Consider the following 21,594-nt stretch of genomic DNA (forward strand, 5'->3'; position numbering starts at 1 on the left):
AACCAGGGTAAACTAGACCACATAGTGCTGCCTAACAAGGTTCCTATATTCAGAACACAAAATTAAGTTATCCAGGAGCTGTTATTCCTTTTTCATCCCTTTCTCTTAATGCCCTCAGGCCCCACATTGGGCGCCAAGATCTGTCTTGGTTTGAAAGACAGGTGTCTGCTAAGGAAGGCAGAAGCCTCCCTTGGAATGGCAGATGCAACCCCCTTCCCTCCGAGTTATTATAATTTTGAAATCAAGGGGCTTTTAGGCAAAGATATGGGAAATAGGAATAACAGTTCTTTACTATTATATATCTGTATGTGTATAACCAGTCAAACAAGCAGCAATAACTATGGCAGTAACAGCAAACAATCACAAACCCAGTGCCAGCCTTCTCGGCTGTCAGGCCCTTTCCCCTCGGGTGCAGTTCCGCTCGCAGCCGGCAGGGGCGCTGGCGGCTCCCGGTGAGCAGGGCAGGTGCGATGGTTCCCCCGCGGCTGCAGGGGGCGCTCCGGAGCGAGCTCGGGGAGCACGCGGCACCGGTGCCCTGGGATCCCGGGAGGGATGGGACAAAGGAGCTTCACAAACCCCTGGGCAGCCGATCGCGGTGTCCGGCCGGAGCCTCGGGAACAGCAGGGTGGAACAGCAGGCTGGAACGGCAGGGACGAGCACAAATCCTGGGTGGCAGACGAGATGTATTTAAACTGCAGAGCTGCGGTGGGAACCCCTGGAGGTCTGGGCCGGCAGGGTGAGCAGGGCTACAATGCAGCAAAGGCTCGAAGCAACAGCGGGGGCAGGGCAGCCACAGCCCGGCTCCCAGTGGGGCAGGGAAGGTGGGCTTGGGATCCTGGGGTTTCTGTGGCAGAAGGAAAAGCAGCCCAAGAAAGCAGCCTCCCTCTCCATCCAAACACCAGGAGCTGACTGCCCACACACCCAGGTGAAACAAAAGAGTAGCCAGATGCACCCCTCCCCCAATGGCTAGCTCTTTTGTTTTTCTGAAGTACCCAGTAATTTGTCCCCCTAGCAACACATATGGGGAAAATTCCTTTAACAGAAAAAAAATCCAGAACTCCTAAAACCCAACAGTGGGTTTTTTTGGAGAGGAGGTGTGCAACTGGCAGTCTTGATGAAGGAGTGGCTTATGAAAATTTTTCATCACGTGCATAGAAATTGTTCTCTCTCTTGTTCTTAATGCTTTTAAAAATTTAGAATAGTGCTAGTATGTAAGGTTACAAACTATGAAAACTGAATCAATTGTCACGTGATAGAGGAGAAAATAAGCATCCTTTCCCAGGCAGAGTCTGAGTGTCACACTTTAGGTACCAAATCTTATTTCCTGTTCTTTTTTTGTGTTGAATCAGGATGTTGGAACTATTCTGCAGCTTACATACTCAAGGCTCTTCCTATCCACTGAAGTATTCTAAAACTTCAATCACGAGTTTTACATGTGCTGTTTTCAGCCCCAGCATTCTCAAAATGACCTCGAGGTAATGACTGTTTCAACTTTAACCCTGGTATTTGCAAGCAAGCCCTTTACACGATCAATTTGTTTATGCAGTAAGTTCAGACTTTGTTACTGCTTCCCAGAGATCTTTGCATCTCAGAAACCTGTTTCCTTACAGGGATTATCCCTGGTGTGGCAAGTATTAAATGTGGAAGGGCTGGAGGTTTAGTATCCCTCCATTCCTTTCCAAAAATGGAGCAAATAACTGATAGCTGCATGTTGAAGTATTTTTCTTTAATAATCTGACTGATTTCTTTGGGACCGGTTTCAGGTTTATAGGTAAGTTACTCAGTGGGTATTCACAGTGAGATGGTAGGAAAGGACTCCTTGTGAAAAGAGACATATTTCAGAGGTAACAGGATGTGAGAGAGTAAAACCTGTTTAACCTTAAAACCATAATTACATGAAATTGTGTCCTTATTTTTCTGTGTTCTATTCTCCTGTTTTCAGTTTGTGTGTGTTGGTACTTGGGGGTAGGAAAGGGGTTATGGAGACTAAAGTATTGTATGGGAAACTGAGAAAATCCTCTGCAAATGTTTTTGTGGCACAGAATTTTTGTAAATACTTAGAAGACACAGGTCTTTGAGTGGAATCATCATGCTGCAGCTACTACATCCACTGTTGTAACATGTACAGGGCTTTTTGTAAAGCAAAATACTCTCTGTGCATATTAAATGATCTTCATACTCATTACCCTTTTTATTTTAGAAGCCTTTTTTCATTCAAGCAAGGATCAATGCATATTATGTTAAACCTGCCAGTGAAAGCATATGCACGTGAAACATGCATGCATAAACATGCACAGAACACAGAGAAGCCAGAAGGCAGTTTACTGCATAAATAATAGCCATGTTACTTAAAGATTTTCTGTGCTTATAAAAAAAATTAATTATGAGTATTGTGAATGTTAGTATATTTTGACAGTCTTCAGAAATTGTTGTGTTGTCTTCATGCTTGCTGAAGTACCAGTTAATCATTGACAAGAACTCTAATGATTAAGCAGCTGTAATTTACTTGTAGTGTTTGAAAGTACAAAAGGGTATGTAATTTAATAGTTAAAACAAGAAGCACTCCATTTATGTTTCACTAGCTATTAGGTTGTTTTTGCAGAAATTTAGCTAAAAAAAGCTGCTGAATTTTACATATGGATTGTAAATGTGGAAAAGTGTGGTGCGATTTGGGCCATACCAGGCAGCTGTTGCCATGTTTGGAGGTCAGCTCGCAAGCCTTTCCTTTGCTTTCCTGTCAGATAATGCCTATTTTGGTTGAAGGTAGACTTCAGTGTTCACTTAATCTTTGAAAAATACTTGTGCTGGATGAAGAAGTCATACTTGGAGAGATGTATATGATTCAGTAGGGAACACTGGGTAGAAGAAGCCCAGTGCCTACTGGAGCCTCCCCAGGATAGCTCTGCTGAGTGTCTGCAGAGGAAACACAACGTTTGTGGGCTGTGAACAACTGGTTTAACGCAGGAGAACTTCATGGAGAGCAACTGGAGGAGCGGTGCCAATCATACGCTCTGCCATTCCTCTCTTCTTTTTCCTGATGGCTCCTTAGGGAGACAAATTTGGTAGTCTCCTTCAGATTCCTGGAGGTTTCTTTATACTTTTCCCCCATCACAAAATAGATACATCGCAGGGATAGGAATTTGTTTTCACAGATACATAAAAGAGATTTCTCATTTCTGAGTTTGAGTATGTTCTGGTTATGTCAGGGACGTGGACAGGTAACTAAGAGCAAACAGCACAGTTAGTTCCAGGTGTTACTGGGCTTATCCATGCTGCATGTCTAGCTCTCACCCACCAGCACAGTTGATACAGTAACGTACCTGTTGTCTGAAACCGGTGTTGGAAATCACGCATCAATTCCCATGCTTAGTGCAGCAAGCAAGAATATGTAGGAGACTATGTGATGTAGAACTTCTTTTCCTTTTTTAGTTAAAACTATCCTGTTCCAAAGAAATTGGGCAAATAGATCTGTGCCAATGGCTTTTGTAGAATGAGATGGCAAGTTAGTAATAGTGACAGCATCTCATTTATTTTTCCTACTCAAGTGAGTAGTATATTGATGTTTGTTATAAGTTTAGCTGGGAAGTGGATAATGCCTTCTGTAGAAACACTTATCTAAGCAATGGAGAGAAAACAACAATCTACAGATTGATCTTGTCATAACTTTCACTCATCTTGAAGTCTTTTTGGGAGTTTTCCTCACCCTGTGCTTTTGATGATTCATGTTGCATAAAGCTTCCAGAGCAATAGAATGTTGTATAATATTTTACCTTTGGATTAGAAATCCTGTATTCAGTGTGCTGCAACTGGTTCAAGTATTTTTTTTAAATATCTGATTTTTAAAAGAATTATTCTTTATTCCAGTAAAAAGAAGTTTAAGTGACTGCTCTACTTGATCAAAATGGTGGATACTGAAAACCAGCTCTATCCCCTTACTCCCTTGGAGGAGGAGGATATAGACAGCCCTTTATCTGGAGAGTTCCTACAGGATATGGAGAACATTCAAGACCTGTCCCAGTCTCTAGGTGATGATAGTTCTGGAGCTTTAAGTTTAACAGAATTCCAATCACTGGGAAATGGCCCAGGATCTGATGGCTCAGTTATAACAGGTAAGAGAGCTTGGTTTAACATAAAACTTTCTTTTATAAATAGAATGGTAGAAATGAAAAACTTCTTTAATGCAATATTTATTGTTTATGATGAAGTCACACTAGAAATATATAAGCTGATTATGGCATGGTTTTAAACTACTTAAGGCTAAATTTAATACATTAAATAAATGTCACTGAAGAATGACTGTAACATAAAGTTACATAGGCTTTAGTCAGAGGCTTTGTTTGGGAGATCAGAATGGGAATCATTGCAGTGGTGTGGGACACTGGTGATCTCAGTAATGTTTTCGTATTGAATCTGGGTGTTTGCAAGTCTTTTAGCAGTAGAGCCGTTTGAAGTAGTTTACTATTAACCTATTAACTTTTTGTTGGTTTGCATATGTTTTGTTTTGGGGGTTCTTACTTTAAATCAATTCCCAGCCTGTGATCCCTATTTCACCTTGGAATAATAGAACTGGAGGCAGTTGAAATGAACAGTGTGGGTTTTGAAGGAAATGGGGAGAGCTGCCTCCTGGCACTATTGACCATAGGAATGTTTCTAGAACTATGACTTGTTCCCTTTTGGTTGCAGACCTTCTCATCAAAGAGCTGCCTTGTACTGGAGAGGTTATGACGTGCTTTATGTGCATATTTGTTTATAACGTGGTCCTTCAGAGGCAGGAGGTTTTACAATTATTTGAGTGCAGGTGTGTACAAGGCCTACAGTAATTTAGATCAGCTTCTACTGTCACCTTCTCATGGAGTATTCAGTGCTCATTGCAAAACATACTGGTTTTGTGGTTAGAGAACATGCAAAGTGTAAACTTAAAAGGCTCAAATTCCATAAGGCAAGTAAAATGAAATCACACTTTCATAAAATCCTGGGGTTTAGGCTGTTCTTGATGATTCTGATGCCTGTGGGCTTGGCAGCGCTGGCAATGCAGACTCTGAGTTCTGTGCCAAGGTTTTTTCCAACATAATACTTGCTGACCTACATTCATGAGTGTTTCTTAATCTGTCTGTTAAAATAACACACCCATTAATTTGCTGAAGTCTTGTGGTGCAAGTTGCAAGATGGAAGATAAAAGAAATTCTGGCCTCAGAAAATGTTTTCCTCAAACGAGGTAGAAATATTAATTGAAATAATTAAGGTTGGAATGTGTTAGTTTTGTAATGTGTTCATCAGCTGGTGGCACATCTGGCGAGTTTATTTCATTGTACAATTCAGAAATGCTTTGCCCATTATAAAAAACCCACAAAATATCTGAGCTAGACTATTTTAGAAGCAGGCATTTGTGTTACCTTCCTTTTAACACCTGTTCAGCCCTTCTACTGATGTGCAGGACTCGTCCATCTGCTTTTCAGGCCTCAGTTTAGATTGTCATTTAAAATTATGAGTAGCTTTTCAAAGGTCAGGGGTCCTTATGTGTATCTGAAGTGAATCTGTGTGAGGTAGGAATGTGTTTCTTGTGGTACTGCAACAAGAGATCCCCTGCTCATCCCTGCAGCACAAGAGATAGAGAGCCAAGATGAGCTGTTCACGACCTTTCTGCAAAGAACATTGGTGTGGTGTGTTTTTATTGGGTCTATTGTCACACATCTAGTTCTTGTTGCCAGAGTCACTTCAGTAAGGCCTTTTCCTTCTTCACATCCTATGTCTCATCAAAATTAGCAAGGTACACCCTGTATTTTGTGTGTGTTTGCACTGGAAATATGAATTATTTTTCAAAGACTTATGGTCTAATTGTTAGTTCACTTAAGGACTATTAACTCAAGATTATTTTTTAGAATAAAATTTTTTGTGTGGTTTTAGTATAGAAATTGTATCAATCTTGATAATTTAGTATTTATGAAGTGTTTCTTTTTTTTCAGACACCCTTTCACCAGCATCCAGTCCTTCATCCATTAATTTCGCCACAGCTCCAGGTAGCATAGATGAATCACCCAGTGGAACATTAAACATTGAATGTAGAATTTGTGGGGATAAAGCCTCAGGCTACCATTACGGAGTACATGCTTGTGAAGGTTGTAAGGTACAGTCATAATTTTCTTCTTAAGAACCTAAATCATGTTGCTTTATTTATGGTGTAATATCTGAAGATAAACATTTGGTACATAAATGTTTAATTACTATAGTTCTAGCCATTACAATTATTCAAATAATAAACCTATCTGTGGTCTTTTTTCTGAAATAAGTCGTCCTTACATACCATAACTCAATACCAGACCTTCATCAAGTAGGAGCAATTCACAATGATAATTTTAATGCTGCTTTTCTGGATGTTGTTAGTGAAATACTAAAGCAACACACTAAACTGTGACTAAAAAAAAAAAATCAAAGCCTTCTTGCTCCACTAGTGTTTTATTTGTGTTGGGAGTTTGGCTGGGAGGAGTATGCCACATTGCTGTTACAACAGTAACAAATCCCGAATTTCTCACCTCCACCCCGTGCTGCCTGAATCCCTTAGTATTGTACCTCTGGTAGTTTTGGGCCAGGGTTTGTCTCTGGAGCAAATTACTTTTATCAGTAATGCATAATTTTTGGGATGATATGATCCATGAAGTATAAGATTCTTTTCTTTTCCCTCGAATGTTTTAGATTTCCATCTTTTTTCTGTATTAGAAGGTAACAGGAGAGAAATAATGGTCTTTGAGTACATTTGTCTTCCATGCACCATGTCAGTATGATCATTTGAATGTAAATCCTATGGAACAATGCAGAATACCTATTAGAGATGGGGAACCAGTTCCTAGCCAGGTGTGTCTCACAGCCTAAATGACATGTTACTCTGTGATGCGACACAAAATGTTGCAATGGCTCTGGGTTTGCTGACCCTGTGGTTGGGCAGTGTGTGACCAGCCTTGCATTGCAGACTGGAGACATCGTGGAAAGAGCAGCTGAGGTAGAGGCTGTTCTGCAATGCTCAGCGTTGTGTCCTTGGCTCTTCTGCAGACCCTGCTGTGTTCTCATACCCCTCACATCTGCTGGGTGAAGGAAGGATGGGTTAATTCTGCATGTGTGATTTACACTGGATGAAAGATGAGGGGTACTTCTAGCAGGGGTGCTGAGGGAATGCGTACAGAAGCAATATATGATTGCTTTGCTTCATCCTTAAGCACAAGTCTGCTCAGGTTCTTTAGGTTCTTGGCTCTCTTCCAAGAAAGAGGGTTGAGAGCTATTTCCTCCTTTTGTGTTCTCCATTCTATGCATGCCCTCGGACACATCAGTGCATGGATTTGTACTTCTGGACAGGTTATACTTTGTGTATTGTTCTGCTAGTGACATCAATAAACAGTAAAATAAAAAAAAAATACCTGTATGATTGAAGCTTAGTAGTCAACATTCATTAACATTACATATTGTTTTTTTCCAACTTTTTGTAGGGCTTTTTTAGAAGAACAATTCGTTTAAAACTCATCTATGATAAATGTGATCGCAACTGCAAAATTCAGAAAAAAAATCGTAATAAGTGCCAATACTGTCGTTTCCAAAAGTGCCTTTCAGTTGGAATGTCACATAATGGTAGGTAAGAGTGCCCTTAATTTGTTTGTTCCTACCCAGAGTCTGGTGCTGGAGGCAGGCACTTGGATAGTGTTTTTACTCATACACATGAATTGAACCTCAGGTTTTTTACAGAAATAGATCGCTGCAGGGGACACCAGTTTCCCTGATGGGTTCATGTGGTTGATACAGAGCTGCCAGATGCGCTGTTAGGAGCTTTACACAGTTGTGCTATGTGTCAGTTTGTCCATATTAATGTTCATTTATTTGCTTTATTCACCCCACAACTTTGGCACCAGTACTCCCATTGAAACAGATTTCAATACTGGAGGAATTCTGATCAAGGGTTTTGTAGAGTAGGAGGAGAACAACCGCTTCATTGTGAGGGGGAGTGACGCAGGATAGAAATCTGTAGGAAAGCAGCCTTCATTATTTTCCAGGTTACAGTGCAACAGCTCTTGGGCAGAGGGTTCAGAAAGTGGGGAGGGAGGGCAAAGGTCTGTGCTGACTGTGCAACAGGAATCTGGTAGGTTGTTTGTTAAACAGAATGGTAAAAATTCAGAGCATTTAGAGATCCAGTTTAAAAGTTACGTTGTTGTTTGTGCTATTGATTTAAGATAAGGGTGGCAAGCTTGTGGCTTACAGACCAATTTCAACCCACGAGGCAGTTCTCTGTGCAGGACGTGGCTTGCTGAGCAACATGGGTGAAGAGGGAGAGGCCAAGCCATGAGAAAGCACATCTCACTTGGCCAGATGACAGTCGTTTGCTTTCCCTGCTTGGCTCTGATATTGTCCAGGCTGAACTTGGGGGCCAGTGCAATGTGAAAGTAGGTAAAAATGCTGGGCTAGGTGAAAAGCTGTGGGTTAGGAGACAAACTTCCTAAGGAAACTATTCAGTCAGGATAGGTGGGGTGGGAATATGATTGGGGAAGCCACTTGTGACATTGTAGTCTAGAGTCCCATCAGGAGGCATTGTGAGAGTTGACTTTCTGGTTCTGCAGAAGTCTGGCTCCCTTGTGGTGAGCCTTGACTGAGATTGAGGTCCATTGGGAGAGGGTTGGTAATCTCTGCAAGACTGGGGATAGCCATCCTCAAAAAGTGTGGTGGACAACCAAGTGACATCTCAGGTTGGGAGCTGAGCCGGGAGCCGTGCTGGTTGGCAGGAACTGACATCCGTGTGAAGCTGTTTCAGCCTACTAAAAACTCTGTGGCCATCTGTACTCCAGTTGAAGGGAGTAGCCACAGTTTTATTGCAGCAAACATGTGGGAGGCAGCAGGGAAAAGGGATGACTGCTAACTTGCTGGCAATATTTCTCAGGAAAAGAGCTACAACTAAATTTACACCCATGATCTTAAAACTAAGTTTCAGTTTAGAGCAGGTATTCTTCCACTTTTTCAACAGGTTGGTGTGACCACCCACCCTAAAGGGGAAGGAAACACCTAACGCAGATTCCAAACAGGCTTTCCTTGTTGGACTTCCATTGAAGTCCACAGCTGTATTTCAGATCATGCTTAGAGTCACCTCCTTATGTCATGAGAAGATCCCTTGGGCATGGTGAAGGGCTGATGCTGTTCATTCCCTGAATTGCTCAGTGTAGGCAGTGAGGTCCTGTCCTCACCGGTTGGATGCTGAAATGTGGTACAAGTAACTCACTGTATGAGCCATCTCAAACCCTTGCACGCCTCCCGAGGATAAAATGGGGCTGGCTTCGCTTGAAACTGAAACTTAAGAAGGATGTGGATGTGCCCATGAATGGCAAGACCACTTGCCCAAAAACCAGGAGACCTCCATACCCAGAGGTGTTTCAGACTTGCATCTTCTGCCTCTCAGAAGAATATCCTAATGATTAGGTTGGATATTCAAACTGTTCTCATCTCCAGTCTTGAAGGGTTAGTCTATTGAGAAAGCAGTATGGAGTGCTGGGTGTAGAGGTTTTGTTGCCTATAGCCTTCGAGCTGTAAATGCAGGACTTTGGGCTGGGGTTCCCACTGGCAGTACAGGTGTGTTGAATAAAGAATGCCCCCGCAGGTTCTGAGCCAGCAGTGGGACTCCACTGCAGCTCTCCAGCTCCTGTGTGTGCTTTCTGCTGAGCTCCTGTCATGAGTTTACTCAGTGTTTTAAGAGTTCTCAAGGTGGACTTCGAGTTTCACACTGGGAGCTGTAGAACTCAATAAGGAGAAAACAAAATAGAACTATTTAGGTAATGTAGAAGGAAAAAGGAATGTGTTGTAGCTCACTGCAGATAGCAGTTTGTGTTCTGAAACACCTGATTTCCTTCAGTTTAGCATAGTAGTCACTGACTGTGTTGGGAAGGAGGAGATTTCTTCACCTCTACCTCAGGTTTTCTAGACAGAAAAATCTACTGCTCTTATCAGCAACGGTAAAAGGCTTAAGTTCTGGTATAATTTGTGTTTGTTTTCAATTATGTCTTCCCATCAGCAATACGTTTTGGACGAATGCCAAGGTCTGAGAAGGCCAAGCTCAAAGCAGAAATTCTAACAGGTGAAAATTATGTAGAAGATTCAGAAATGGCAGATCTTAAATCACTTGCCAAAAGAATTCATGATGCCTACCTGAAAAACTTCAATATGAACAAGGTTAAAGCCAGAATCATCCTTGCCGGGAAAACCAACAACAATCCAGTAAGTACTTCTTCTGTTACTTGAAAATAAAGCTGACAGGTACATAAGGTGATTGTAATAATTTGGTAGACTCTTTAGCAAATCTTTTAAAAAATAAATATCGTGGTAATACAGACGTGAAATATTCAAAGAGAATATCTGTAGTAAATACGGTTGCTTTTAACCACTATCAGAAGCAAGAAGCTTTAGGAAAATCAGGTGATCACCTTGTAAGTGGAAACTCACAGCCTTAAATTATTGTTCTTAATCAAAAATGAAATGATATCTGAATGTGAATACCTCTTGATATGGGGAGAATGGTTCAAAATTAATTTCCTATTATGACAGTGAAAAAAAAAAAAGCTTTTCTGTCACAAATGCCAGGATAAGTGCTATTATCTTATCTTGTAGGGTGTACAGGCGCTCTGCATGGCTTTTATTTCAATCAGAATAATATTTATAGCAGGAGGGGAAAGAAAACTTGAGTTAGTAATTTTTTGTTTACAGTGCTGGCCATTTCCTCACCCAGCCTTCCTGGTCTTTTCTGTGTGGTTCCTTTGAAAGGCAGAAGCAAGCAAGGTTGTGAAGACACATATGCTGTAGAAGTTATTTTTCTTTCAGGGTAATTTAGCCAAGGTCTACTTAATTTGATCAACTACTTTTTGTTTGGTAGCACATGGGAGAGTATAATAGGTGTAAGGACTCACTTGTTTCACTTTATGCATATTTATATAAGCTCTGCTGTGATTTTTGTTACTTTTATGTAAAAGATAAGTATCTTATTTTATCAGCAACTTTAATTTCAGTAAAAATTTGCAGGGAAGAAATTTTACATACGCCATGATGAAAGCCATGTAAGTGTGGGGATGAGTGTTACCAAAATTGTAAGCAAGCTGTCTTCTACATTATGGAATTTGGCATATAATTATTTATTAGACTAGTTTAGTCTAGCCAAGCCTACAGCTTTCTGCGTTAGAAGAGAGACACATGAATTATCCCAGTCTTCTTCATTGCATTGAAGAGGTGTGTAAAATTAGGCACAGGCTTAAACGTTTTAGGGGCACAGGCTGACATGAGCCTACAGTAAATACCGCCTTTAGCTCCTCACTGATTGGGCTTCTGCAGAAAATCCTTTTTTGTGCTTGTTACCCTGTGTCAGAACCATAAGCCACAACATGTGTCACACATGCAGGGATGGATCCTAGAGCACTGCGTCCCAGTTCTTGTATTTGAATGTGTGTGGCCACAGCCACAGGACAGTGACCAGCACGCCCGTCTCCGCGTGCACATAAAAATGTCCGTGCACATAAAAATTAATGAAGAATCAGCCCTAGGATGTTACAAACAGGCTGCTTCCAATTTTTTCCATATGCAGGGAAGAACAAAGTGGTTTTAGGCTATTTCATCATCTCTTAAGAAAACAAACATTTTCATTTTCTTTTGACTTTTCAGCAGAAAAATTCTAAAAGAAGGGGTTTTTTGCAACCCACCTTTTCTGAACTGTGCATTAACAGCTGATTTCAGTGAATCCTAGTTTTTGGTACCACTACAATTAATTTCAGAATGAATGAGCATTTTTCACAATGAGAAGGTGTCATTTTTTAATTTTGCTCCCAAGTTCATAGCCATATCTCTTTTCTGCATACTGAAATGATGTTAAATTAAAAAAAAAAAGCGTATGAGATAGTGTACATCTATAAAGGTTTAGAGATGTGCTGTGTTTCTTGCTTTGCCACTTTCCATTCATATCCACCTTCCCATGGAAAGTTCTACTCTGTGTAACTGTGCTGGAGTGAGATGGAATGTGCAGTAGCCATAAACATTTAAAAATGGACAGCCATAGGAAACTAACCTGTTGGACAGTTTTCTGGAAGAAACAAGTGAATCCTATGAGTTCCTGACAGAACACTATATGTTCCCCATGGTATTTAGTCTGAGATGAGCAAAAGAGCACAGGGAACGTGCTTGGTGCGTATGGAACTAAATTTCTGTTCAAGGTCAGTTGTTGTGACTTTGCTAGGCTGGGAAGCACTGGGGTTTGTTGTTTTTCTTCAGTGGATTGTACTTTGTTTTGGTTGTTGCTCTGCAGATATGTATCAAAATATTTTTGAGTTTTGATTGTTTGTAAGAAAGTCCGAATGCTGCTTTTGATATAATGTTTTAAGAGAGTGGCTCATCTGTTTGTAAAGCATGTACCTTTCGAAACAAAGGGGATTATGGAAAAGACCAAATTTTGTGTTTGGCATTCTAGTGGGATTCTCTGTACAGATGGCTCAGCACCAACTGCAGCTAGAAAGTTGGGACAATTGGGACATTGTCTATGAAAATCTGATAATAAAACACAAGAGTAGTGCAGGGTTCACATTCTTATGCAAATATGCTGCCCTGTATTGAAATGACTGTCTGTATTCCCCCTAGGGTACTTCAGGAAAGAATCATGATGTGCATCAAGTGTAGTTAGTTTAGGAATGGATAGGAGTGTAGGCAGAAAAACCTGGACTTGTGGAGAAGGTAATACAAGTCTTTTGTGAACCCTCTGGGACCAGCTCTGAGATGGATACGTGCACACCAAGCACAGGAGTGCTGGAGCTTCACTGTAACTGTTAGATAAAACGAAACTAAAGATATGCTATACATCTTTATGTTTGACTATTTGCATTGCTGTTTGCAGAGCAGACTTGTTAGGTATTGCAGTTTGTAGTTCCATCATACAGTGTTTGTCTTGATGAGAAATATAAAAGAACTCGGGGTTTACTGATCGTTGAGGACTGATTAGCATGGAAGTTAAAGTTTGTCAGAATTCTTATTCTTTAGGAAGAAAATTATAAATAACCATTATTTTGTGATTGAACTGGTGGGTTTTTTTCTCTGTAGCCATTTGTTATACATGATATGGATACCTTGTGTATGGCAGAGAAGACCCTGGTGGCAAAACTGGTAGCCAATGGGATTCAGAACAAGGAAGCAGAAGTTCGAATCTTCCACTGCTGCCAGTGTACGTCTGTGGAGACTGTCACAGAACTCACGGAATTTGCCAAATCCATCCCTGGCTTCTCCAACCTTGATTTGAACGATCAGGTGACACTATTGAAGTACGGGGTGTATGAAGCCATATTTGCCATGTTGGCCTCTGTGATGAACAAGGATGGGATGCTGGTGGCCTATGGGAACGGATTTATCACCCGGGAGTTCCTGAAAAGCCTGAGAAAGCCATTCTGTGATATAATGGAGCCGAAATTTGATTTTGCAATGAAATTCAATGCACTGGATTTGGATGATAGTGATATATCCCTTTTTGTTGCTGCCATTATTTGCTGTGGAGGTAAGCATTACATATTTGTGCTCTAAAGTAGTAAATTTTAATATTTCTCTCTCATGAATTAATAATTTTAATGGAAAGGCTTCTGTCCTCTGGAAGATTCAGTTCTACCACTAACTACACTTTGAGGAATCATTATAAAATTATGACATGTATTCTTTTGCTTGTTTTGAGAACAGATCGTCCTGGTCTTGTAAATGTAGGACACATTGAAAAAATGCAGGAGAGCATTGTGCATGTACTGAAACTTCACTTGCAAACCAACCATCCTGATGACACCTTCCTCTTCCCAAAACTTCTCCAAAAAATGGCTGACCTCCGACAGCTTGTCACAGAGCACGCTCAGCTTGTTCAGATAATCAAGAAGACTGAATCTGATGCACATTTACACCCTTTACTACAGGAAATCTACAGGGATATGTATTAAGGATTTTTAGTATTTTTTTCCACAATATTTAAAGACAGAGAAATACAGATGGGAGCAAAACTATTTGCACAGTTACATGCTGTTCACTCAGCCCGGAGCAGGAAAAATCTAAAACTGGGGAACTGGAGTGTTACACTTCTTTTGGTTTGGGATCTTTTGTCTTCTTTTTCAAAAGTGCTGCAGGAAAATACTGGTCTGAGTGCTCAATGAAGTGTCTTACAATGGTTCTTTTATTTGGAAATTTGAAGATTGGTAAGGAATACTTATTTGTATAATAAATCAGAATGTTAAGTAACAGAAGTGAACAAAATTGTATTTCCTCTTGGCTTAGTCATTTTAGTATTAATATAACAAATTCAGCACCTTCCTTCCAGGTATCTGCACAATCAGAAAGATGATGCACTTTTGCCTAATGGTAATTACTGAGAACCAGCTAATGCTTTTTCTTACAGCACTCAGTCTAGGTGTAGCAAATGGCTGGATATTACTGTCCATACACTTCTAAAAAATTGGAAAGATCTTTGATCCATTGCTGCTTTAATTCCATGAAATTATGTACAGCTTCACATAGATGGCATACTTAGGGTTAGCATGTTTAAAAGATGTTTCTCTTATGAAATTGAACAAAATCTAAAGAGTTACCTAAAACACAGCAGAGATGCTCCAACAGGTCTTTCTTGAAAAGTAAATATGATAAACTGATGGAACCCTTTTGTTTCAAAAGTCTTTTAAGGAAATGGGAAAATATCACTGATGAAAAATATATACCCTGTGTTTTGTAGAACTTGTAATAGCTCAGGATGCAGTTTTGACATAAAAATACTATTTTTAATCAGCAAGAGTTTTGGAGAGACTGAAAAATCTGATACTACCCCAGATAAAAAAGGAATTTTAACTTCCCAGCAGTGATACTGCACTTTACTGCAGTGATAGCTGACTCCAAAGGAATGATTGGATAGGAAAGGCACCTGCTTCCTTAAAGTGTCTTGGCAGTATGGTTGTTTGGACCTGTTTACTTTTCTGATGAATACATGGCTTCATTTTTTACCCACTTGGATACATTTCTTTCTATTCCTTCTTAGGCCTTGCCTGATGGAAGTACTTGGTACTTGTTTTCACCAGATTTTGTCTTTGTGGGTAAGGTGACAATAATACCAAGAACAGTGTTTGTAGGTGTCAGGCTGTGTTGTAGTATGAAAGGCAGCACAATTGAGAGTAAGTTTATTGTGTTCCTAGGAGTAAAGTGATTTTTACAAAAGCACTTGCTCGACTCCTGATGCAAAATAAGCCATAAGGAAATGGCTTCCTGACTTGGCCACTTCATGGGCTCTCTTCTCAGAGAGTTGCGCAGAAGTGCCAGCTGCATGCAAGGCACTCTACTGTTTCTCTTTCTTTTTGTTTCTTTGATATGGTAACTTCACATTATTACCTCCTAATTTTCTTTCTGTTTCACAACACCAAGGTCTCAGGAGTCAGTCCCAGCATTTTCACTACAGTTAAGCTTTCAGTGGCACAGGAGGGCACTTTGTACTTGTTTTATTGTAGCACATTTGAAGACACCAGAATCTTCACTGCAAGGATTGAGTGATGAAGTGAGAACATCACACTGTCATTCCTATTTCAGTGGCAATGCATGTTTCTGTCCAGGCCCACAGGCACAGCTGGACGCTGGAAAAATTGCAGGTTTAAAGGCAGCTTGGGGTTTATCTGGGCAATGATTGTGGAAGAAGTTATAGATAAATGTAGATATATTTAGTGTAAAATATTGAAGCACAGGCCTCAAATTTGGGAGCATCTAGGGCAGGACAGAAACAGTAACTGCATGTGCACAAAACTTCCTCCCCTTCCCTGTTGCCAGCAGGAAGAACATGCAGAGAGGAATGCTGGTCTTGCCAAGAACCCTCAGATGAGAAATGGGCTGCCTTCTGTGTCCCAGAGCAGCACACAGTGTGCCCTCAGAAACAAAGAGAGGATTTTAGGAATGCTGCTGCTTTATTCTCCCAGCCAACCTTGTTTCATTGAGGAGCTGTGGGGTTTAGGCCGTGGAAATAACTAATCTGCAATATTGCTGACACAAAAAGTTGTCAAAATATCAGCCATTCTGGGATGGTGTTCTGAAGCTGTAGGAGCCAACTGTTAGTTTATCTTCTAAAAAAAAAGAATAACTTGACTTTTTTCCCCCCCAAAGCTCAGATTTTTGCTAAGGGCAAATTTCAAATTTGCATTCCATAGTCTAGGTGTACTGTAGGTTCTCAGGAAAATAAGACACAGTCAGTGTGCACAACTATTTCTCCTGCTCTTGTTCTCAAAAGTGGCTAAAACACTTTGGGAACACTTAAAAACATGGAAAATTAAATAATAAATGCCTAAGTTCCCAGCAAAGCTATAAAGAATTGCAAATAGAGTAATTCAGTAAAAGACATAACATTTAGCTGTTTTAGCAGCTGCTTGTAACAAGGTCCTGTTATTAGCATGAGAAAAGTGCATAATTTTTTTGTTATTTGAAAACCAGCAAGCAATTTTTGACTACTTCCTTGGACATTGAAAGTTTGATTTCTGTTTTAAATTAAATTGCAGACCCTTAATGAGGGGAAAAAAAATAAGAGAACACATCTCTGAATTACAGAAATATGAACAAGATGTTAACACATCCTAAAATTCTGGATGGATTCCACTGCCCGCACTGCTGCCCCATGCACGTTCCCACAGTCACTTAAGAGTGGCACAGGGCAGACAATTCCCTTCCCGAGAATTAATGGGCAAAAGAATTTCTCATTTCTACATTACGCTTTTAAGGAATTGCATTTGCTCCTTCAGGAGGTGACTACAGCCCACTTTGGCCAAGGAGATTTTAAAATTACTCAGTTTGTGCCCATTTTTTAAAAATTTGGAAGCCAAACTAATCTCAGATCTATTTCTGATCTATTATTTCAGCATCTCCCCTGTGTGCAGATACACTAATACTTTAAAACATATGGAGGGAAGTAAAGAGATCAGATTTTGAGATTAAAACAGTATTAAAGATTTGCTGGCTCATCAGGTACAGTTTGGATCTGATTTTTGAACTCATTTTACTGTCATAGCATGGAAGAACTCTGGTTAGCAACCAGGCACCACAAACAGCTTAAGGCAAGAGACAGCAGATGGATAGAGAAATATCCTGGGAAACAATAGTATGAATTACTTAAGTTTTCAGCAAACCTACAGATTACTCATTTTTGAGCATTGTTTGGGGGAAATTATTTATTTATTTATTGTGGTGCCCCGGGTACTTTTTGTCAAAGGGGAAGGGGGGGGAAAAAGGAAGGTTTTGTGCCAAGTATTAGGGAAATCTGATGTTCGTTCTTCTCTCCTCAAATACTTCCTTTAAAGCTGCCATTGAAAAAAATAGTTACTTTGTACCTTTTTAAATTTCAGATCCCGCTTTTGCTTTAAACACAAACTGAGACCTGATAGGAAAGTTTCTACTTACAGAAAACTGCATCTTTGGTCGCATTTAAAGAAACCATATTTGGTATTAATTGCCATTTCCATGTGCCTTTGTGCGTTGGTTCCAGCAGCTGCTGCAGAGCTGAAGTGCTGCCAGAGAGCAGAGTTGTGCATTATTCCTGCCCCGTGCAGATCTCGGAAATACCAGCAGTTGCACTAAGCCCGTTCTCATGAGAGAGCTGGCACAAGGCTGCACATCAAAGAGCTTATAATAAGCATCTAAACATTTGTTTGTTTATTCAAACTGCTGAAACTTGGGGAGATTTATTCATCACGAGAGCTGGGTCACATACGATTGAGTTTGAATTTCCTTCTTACTTCTGGTGGAAAGCCTGGACAAACTTAGGCCCCATCTGAGGCAGAGCAGCTGGGGAAGATCCCACTGTGGCTGCAGAGGAACAGTTTCAGTCTGTCCTGAAAAGCTCCCTGTGACCTAGTTGAAAACCTGCAACTGCATTTGACAAATGCAGTTGCAGCTGTTGTGGTACTGTTTAAGCATAAGGTCTTACAAATAATGGTCCCTCTCAGAACCCCCTCGTCCTTTAGGAAGTGTTTGAATGTAAGGTGGAGTGTGGTATCTGGTGCTTGCTTATGTCCCAAGTGCTTTCCTGATAATCGGTTGCATATAATTTTTGTATCTTGGTTTAATCAGCTTTACTGGAGATTTAAATTATATGTGGGTTTGAGCTAAGATTATTGGTATTGTTATGTTATGTGTTGTGGGATTTTTAAAATTTAATGTAATACTATTTCTTTATGTTTCAATTTATAAAATACAAGAATATAATTGCAAGGTATAAGCTTTCACTAAATTAATTACAGAGGTGCTTAAAGAAAAATGTGTAAATTATTTAATTTAAATATTTGTTACATACTTTATCCTGTGAACCCTTTGTACAGTGTGGAAGTATTTACTTTTATGAGCTAAGGATGAAGGGGCTGATGTCAAAGACAAATTGCTATTTATTCCTGTCTGGTCTTTATTGCTGTATCATTTGTGAAGAACTATCACAAATTCTTCAAAGTTATCAGTGTTTGGTGTTGACAGTTATAACAAAACTTTAAAATATATTTTCACATGGAACACAGACTTCCTTTTATTTAATTTTAATAAAAGCAAGTCTAGTTGAGAAATAGCTGCAATCCCAAAATCGAGTTTTTAACTCAAGTTCACCAGTATGAAAGATAGTGCATAGAACTGAGTTCATCTTTGTTTTGCAGCATGGTAGCTCGTTTTCCTTTGAAAAGAGCTGAAAAGAAGCTGCATTTGGTTCATGCACCAGTGCTGGTGTTTTCTGAGGAACTGACTTGTGGCTCACTGGGAATAACAACATGTACTCAGGATTATTCCTTGCCACCTGCCCTGAGGGCAAGCTGCTGCTTTTATAGATGTATTTCAAACATGATTTGGCAGTGCAAAACAAAATGTTGAAATGGCATTATTGGCTTCCCTACAGGAGGGTTCCTGTGGGATTTTAAATAGAACTGAATTCAGAGTCTGCTCATAGGGATTCTGTGTTTGGTGCATGCAGGTGTGACAGTCTGTGCCTACAGCATCCTGCTAAGGAAATCTGATATAGGGACAAAAGTACCTTTCAAAGGTATCTACCTTTTATTTTGCTGTGTGAATCACCAAACACAGCAGCTATCACAAGCACAATCTATTACAAATGTTCTGGCAATCATTTGTACTTACTGCTTTTTATTTGTAACAGATAACATTTTATTTCCTCAAATTGCTGCAACTTGGCATTTTCACTTCATCACTTCATCACCACACAGGTATGTTGTCTCCTAAGGTGTTTGTGTCATGTTTGTAAAAGCTCTGGTGGATTTCCCTGTGCTAACCTGCAGCCACTTCCTTTACACTGTCACTTCACACGACACAAACCCAGTGTGTAACTGAGCCCACCCTAAGGAAGGCTGTTTCCTCCTTTCTTTTCACTATTGTGCTCACAGCTTTTTAAGCTGGGATGGTTTTTTTCTTGAGCTCCTTTATTGCGTCAGTCAATCTTGTCGGATTCAATTGCTGTGGATGTTTCGAAACAAGATTCCTGTTGCAAGGACCTCAATTTCAGATGAGCTGCCTCTGGCCAGGGGATAGGCAGCATGCACAAGAGACTGATCTGATTACAGGCTGGACCTTAAATAAGGACTGCAAGATCAAGCATGAGGTACTTGAAGTAGTTTCACAGTATTTTGGTGTATTTTCTCAGGTTGGATATGCAGGTACCATAATCATGGTAAAGACACCAGCCTTATGCTCAATGCCAGGAGTTTCATGGCATTCTTTACACTTAAAAAAACCCAGATTGGCAGGATGGGAAAATCCTGAGCCACTGAAGTCCCGGTGGCACACCAGTCCTGTGTTGTACTCCAGGAGTGTAGGAGTGCAGTGTCACCAGGAAGCCTGCGTGGGATGTGCTGCAGAGCGGGAGCAGGTCACCACCCCTCCTGCGGGTGGCTTGCATGCAAACAGCCGCTCCTGCCCACCCTGGCCCATCCTGGGGCTCACATGGCTCATCACCACACACACAGCAGCTCTCTCCATGGAGTCACAGTGCCTTGGCCCTTCGGCAGAGCAGGAACATGCATGGTTTAGTTATTCTTTAGTAGTAACAAATCTAACCAACGTTTCAATGCTATGGATGTGCTCCAGAACCCCCTCTCAGAGTGGTTTGACAAAGTCTGGTTGAGCAGCTTATCGGGGGAGCTGCCTCCTGTGTGGCTCCTGCTGTTCCACTGCTCTTACAAACAATTGCTCAGAATTTTCTCTAGGAATCAGCACCACAGCTTAAGTGCACCGGGATGTCGAAGCCCTCCCTCACGTCTTAAATGGTCTGTTACCTGGTAGGACACAAGAAAAGCACGGTGTTGTTAATGTTGCCAAACCCTAATCAATAGAGCTAACAAGTGTTTCATTAAATCAAGATATCAATATTAAAGAGAAAACAAAACAGCTTATTGTTTCCAGTCACCTGTTTTTAGGAGGTTTTGGGTACATTTTACTACAGTAAATACAGAATGTAGAATGAACAGACATTTCTTGCAAGGAGTAGTCAAACCTAATTCTCGTGGAATGCTTGTTTCCCAGTAAGAACCACTAATTCAAGCCAAGTTTCCAAGTTTCTTCCTGTTAGAACAATGCAAATGACACTTCCAAGGACGAATGGAAGCCCTGGTCTCGCAGGGATTTTTAGGAAAGACAGTGTGTCTTGCACTTGTGAATGTAAAAGTTACATCTAGCTCCATACAATGATGCATTCTCAAATGTTACCAGCCTACTGATTTAGGATGAAAAAACTTGAACTAAACATTTTTTCTTTTTTACATTCTGATTTTTTTCCGCCTTCTTTAAAAATAAGAGGTTGAATTCACAGTGTTTGTATAGAGACTAGTAGGAACCTATGTGCTTTAATCCTTTCAGACTGAATGTAAACCAACTTAATCTGAAACACGGTTTTGCCTTAATGGTTTTAAAAAAATAAAGTATTTTTAAAAGTGAATTTAATGACTTGTGCTGATCTTTCATCTCCAGGAGAGGAACTCACTGCAATGTGACATTCAAAAGGCAGTGTACTTGAAGCATCTTAACGTGCTGATGCTTCCCCATGTACTGTTAGACACCTTTTGAAGCAGGAGTGGGTGTGTAACATACTCAGAGACGTTGCATATACATTTATCTATATATATTACCAAAGTTTGGTGCTGATCTACCATCCAGCTGTGATCTTTCATATCCTCATGGGTTGTATGGCTGGTTTGAGACATCTGTGGCATTCAACAACGAGTGCACTTTTGTGTGAAGTGCAGCACTGACTAATTCAATGAGCACGACTTCAATTAAATCAGCTGGGGAATTATGTCACAGGTAGCTGCTTTCCTTCCAGAATCTGGGGATATTTTAAACTGGTAAGAGAGTGCTGAAGTGAAAATTACAGCACAGGAAAAAGGTTTCTTCATCAGCTTTGCTTAGGAGCATGGAAGACCTGATGCTGAGCAGCAGAAAGTACTTGGAGACCCCAATGAAAACAACCTGTAAAGGCTGTGCATCCACGAAGAGCAGGAAAGGTTGGGCATGGTAGCATTCAGGCTGTGAAATCACATATATACCAAAATATGATGATACTAAGACCATAATGCT

The 21,594-nt window shown here is 40.4% G+C and overlaps 1 protein-coding gene across 5 annotated transcripts in view; it reads left to right on the forward strand.

The window, feature by feature from the left end:
• The window catches only part of PPARA (peroxisome proliferator activated receptor alpha), a 40,959-nt gene extending 20,003 nt beyond the window's left edge, over positions 1 to 20,956 (forward strand). For 2 of the 5 annotated variants that reach the window (XM_032105518.1, XM_032105519.1), the window contains 6 exons: positions 3,865 to 4,109; positions 5,964 to 6,124; positions 7,476 to 7,614; positions 10,034 to 10,236; positions 13,090 to 13,537; positions 13,714 to 20,956. In XM_032105518.1, coding sequence (XP_031961409.1) covers positions 3,902 to 4,109; positions 5,964 to 6,124; positions 7,476 to 7,614; positions 10,034 to 10,236; positions 13,090 to 13,537; positions 13,714 to 13,961 — 1,407 coding nt within the window. In that variant the 5' untranslated portion in view covers positions 3,865 to 3,901 and the 3' untranslated portion in view covers positions 13,962 to 20,956. Of the gene's footprint in view, positions 1 to 1,349; positions 1,476 to 1,627; positions 1,772 to 3,864; positions 4,110 to 5,963; positions 6,125 to 7,475; positions 7,615 to 10,033; positions 10,237 to 13,089; positions 13,538 to 13,713 lie in introns of those variants that run through there. The other 3 variants (XM_032105520.1, XM_032105521.1, XM_032105522.1) reach the window with 3 other exon arrangements.
• Positions 20,957 to 21,594: the final 638 nt, after the last annotated feature.

Source organism: Corvus moneduloides, chromosome 4, assembly GCF_009650955.1.
Source record: "Corvus moneduloides isolate bCorMon1 chromosome 4, bCorMon1.pri, whole genome shotgun sequence".
NCBI lineage: Eukaryota > Metazoa > Chordata > Aves > Passeriformes > Corvidae > Corvus > Corvus moneduloides.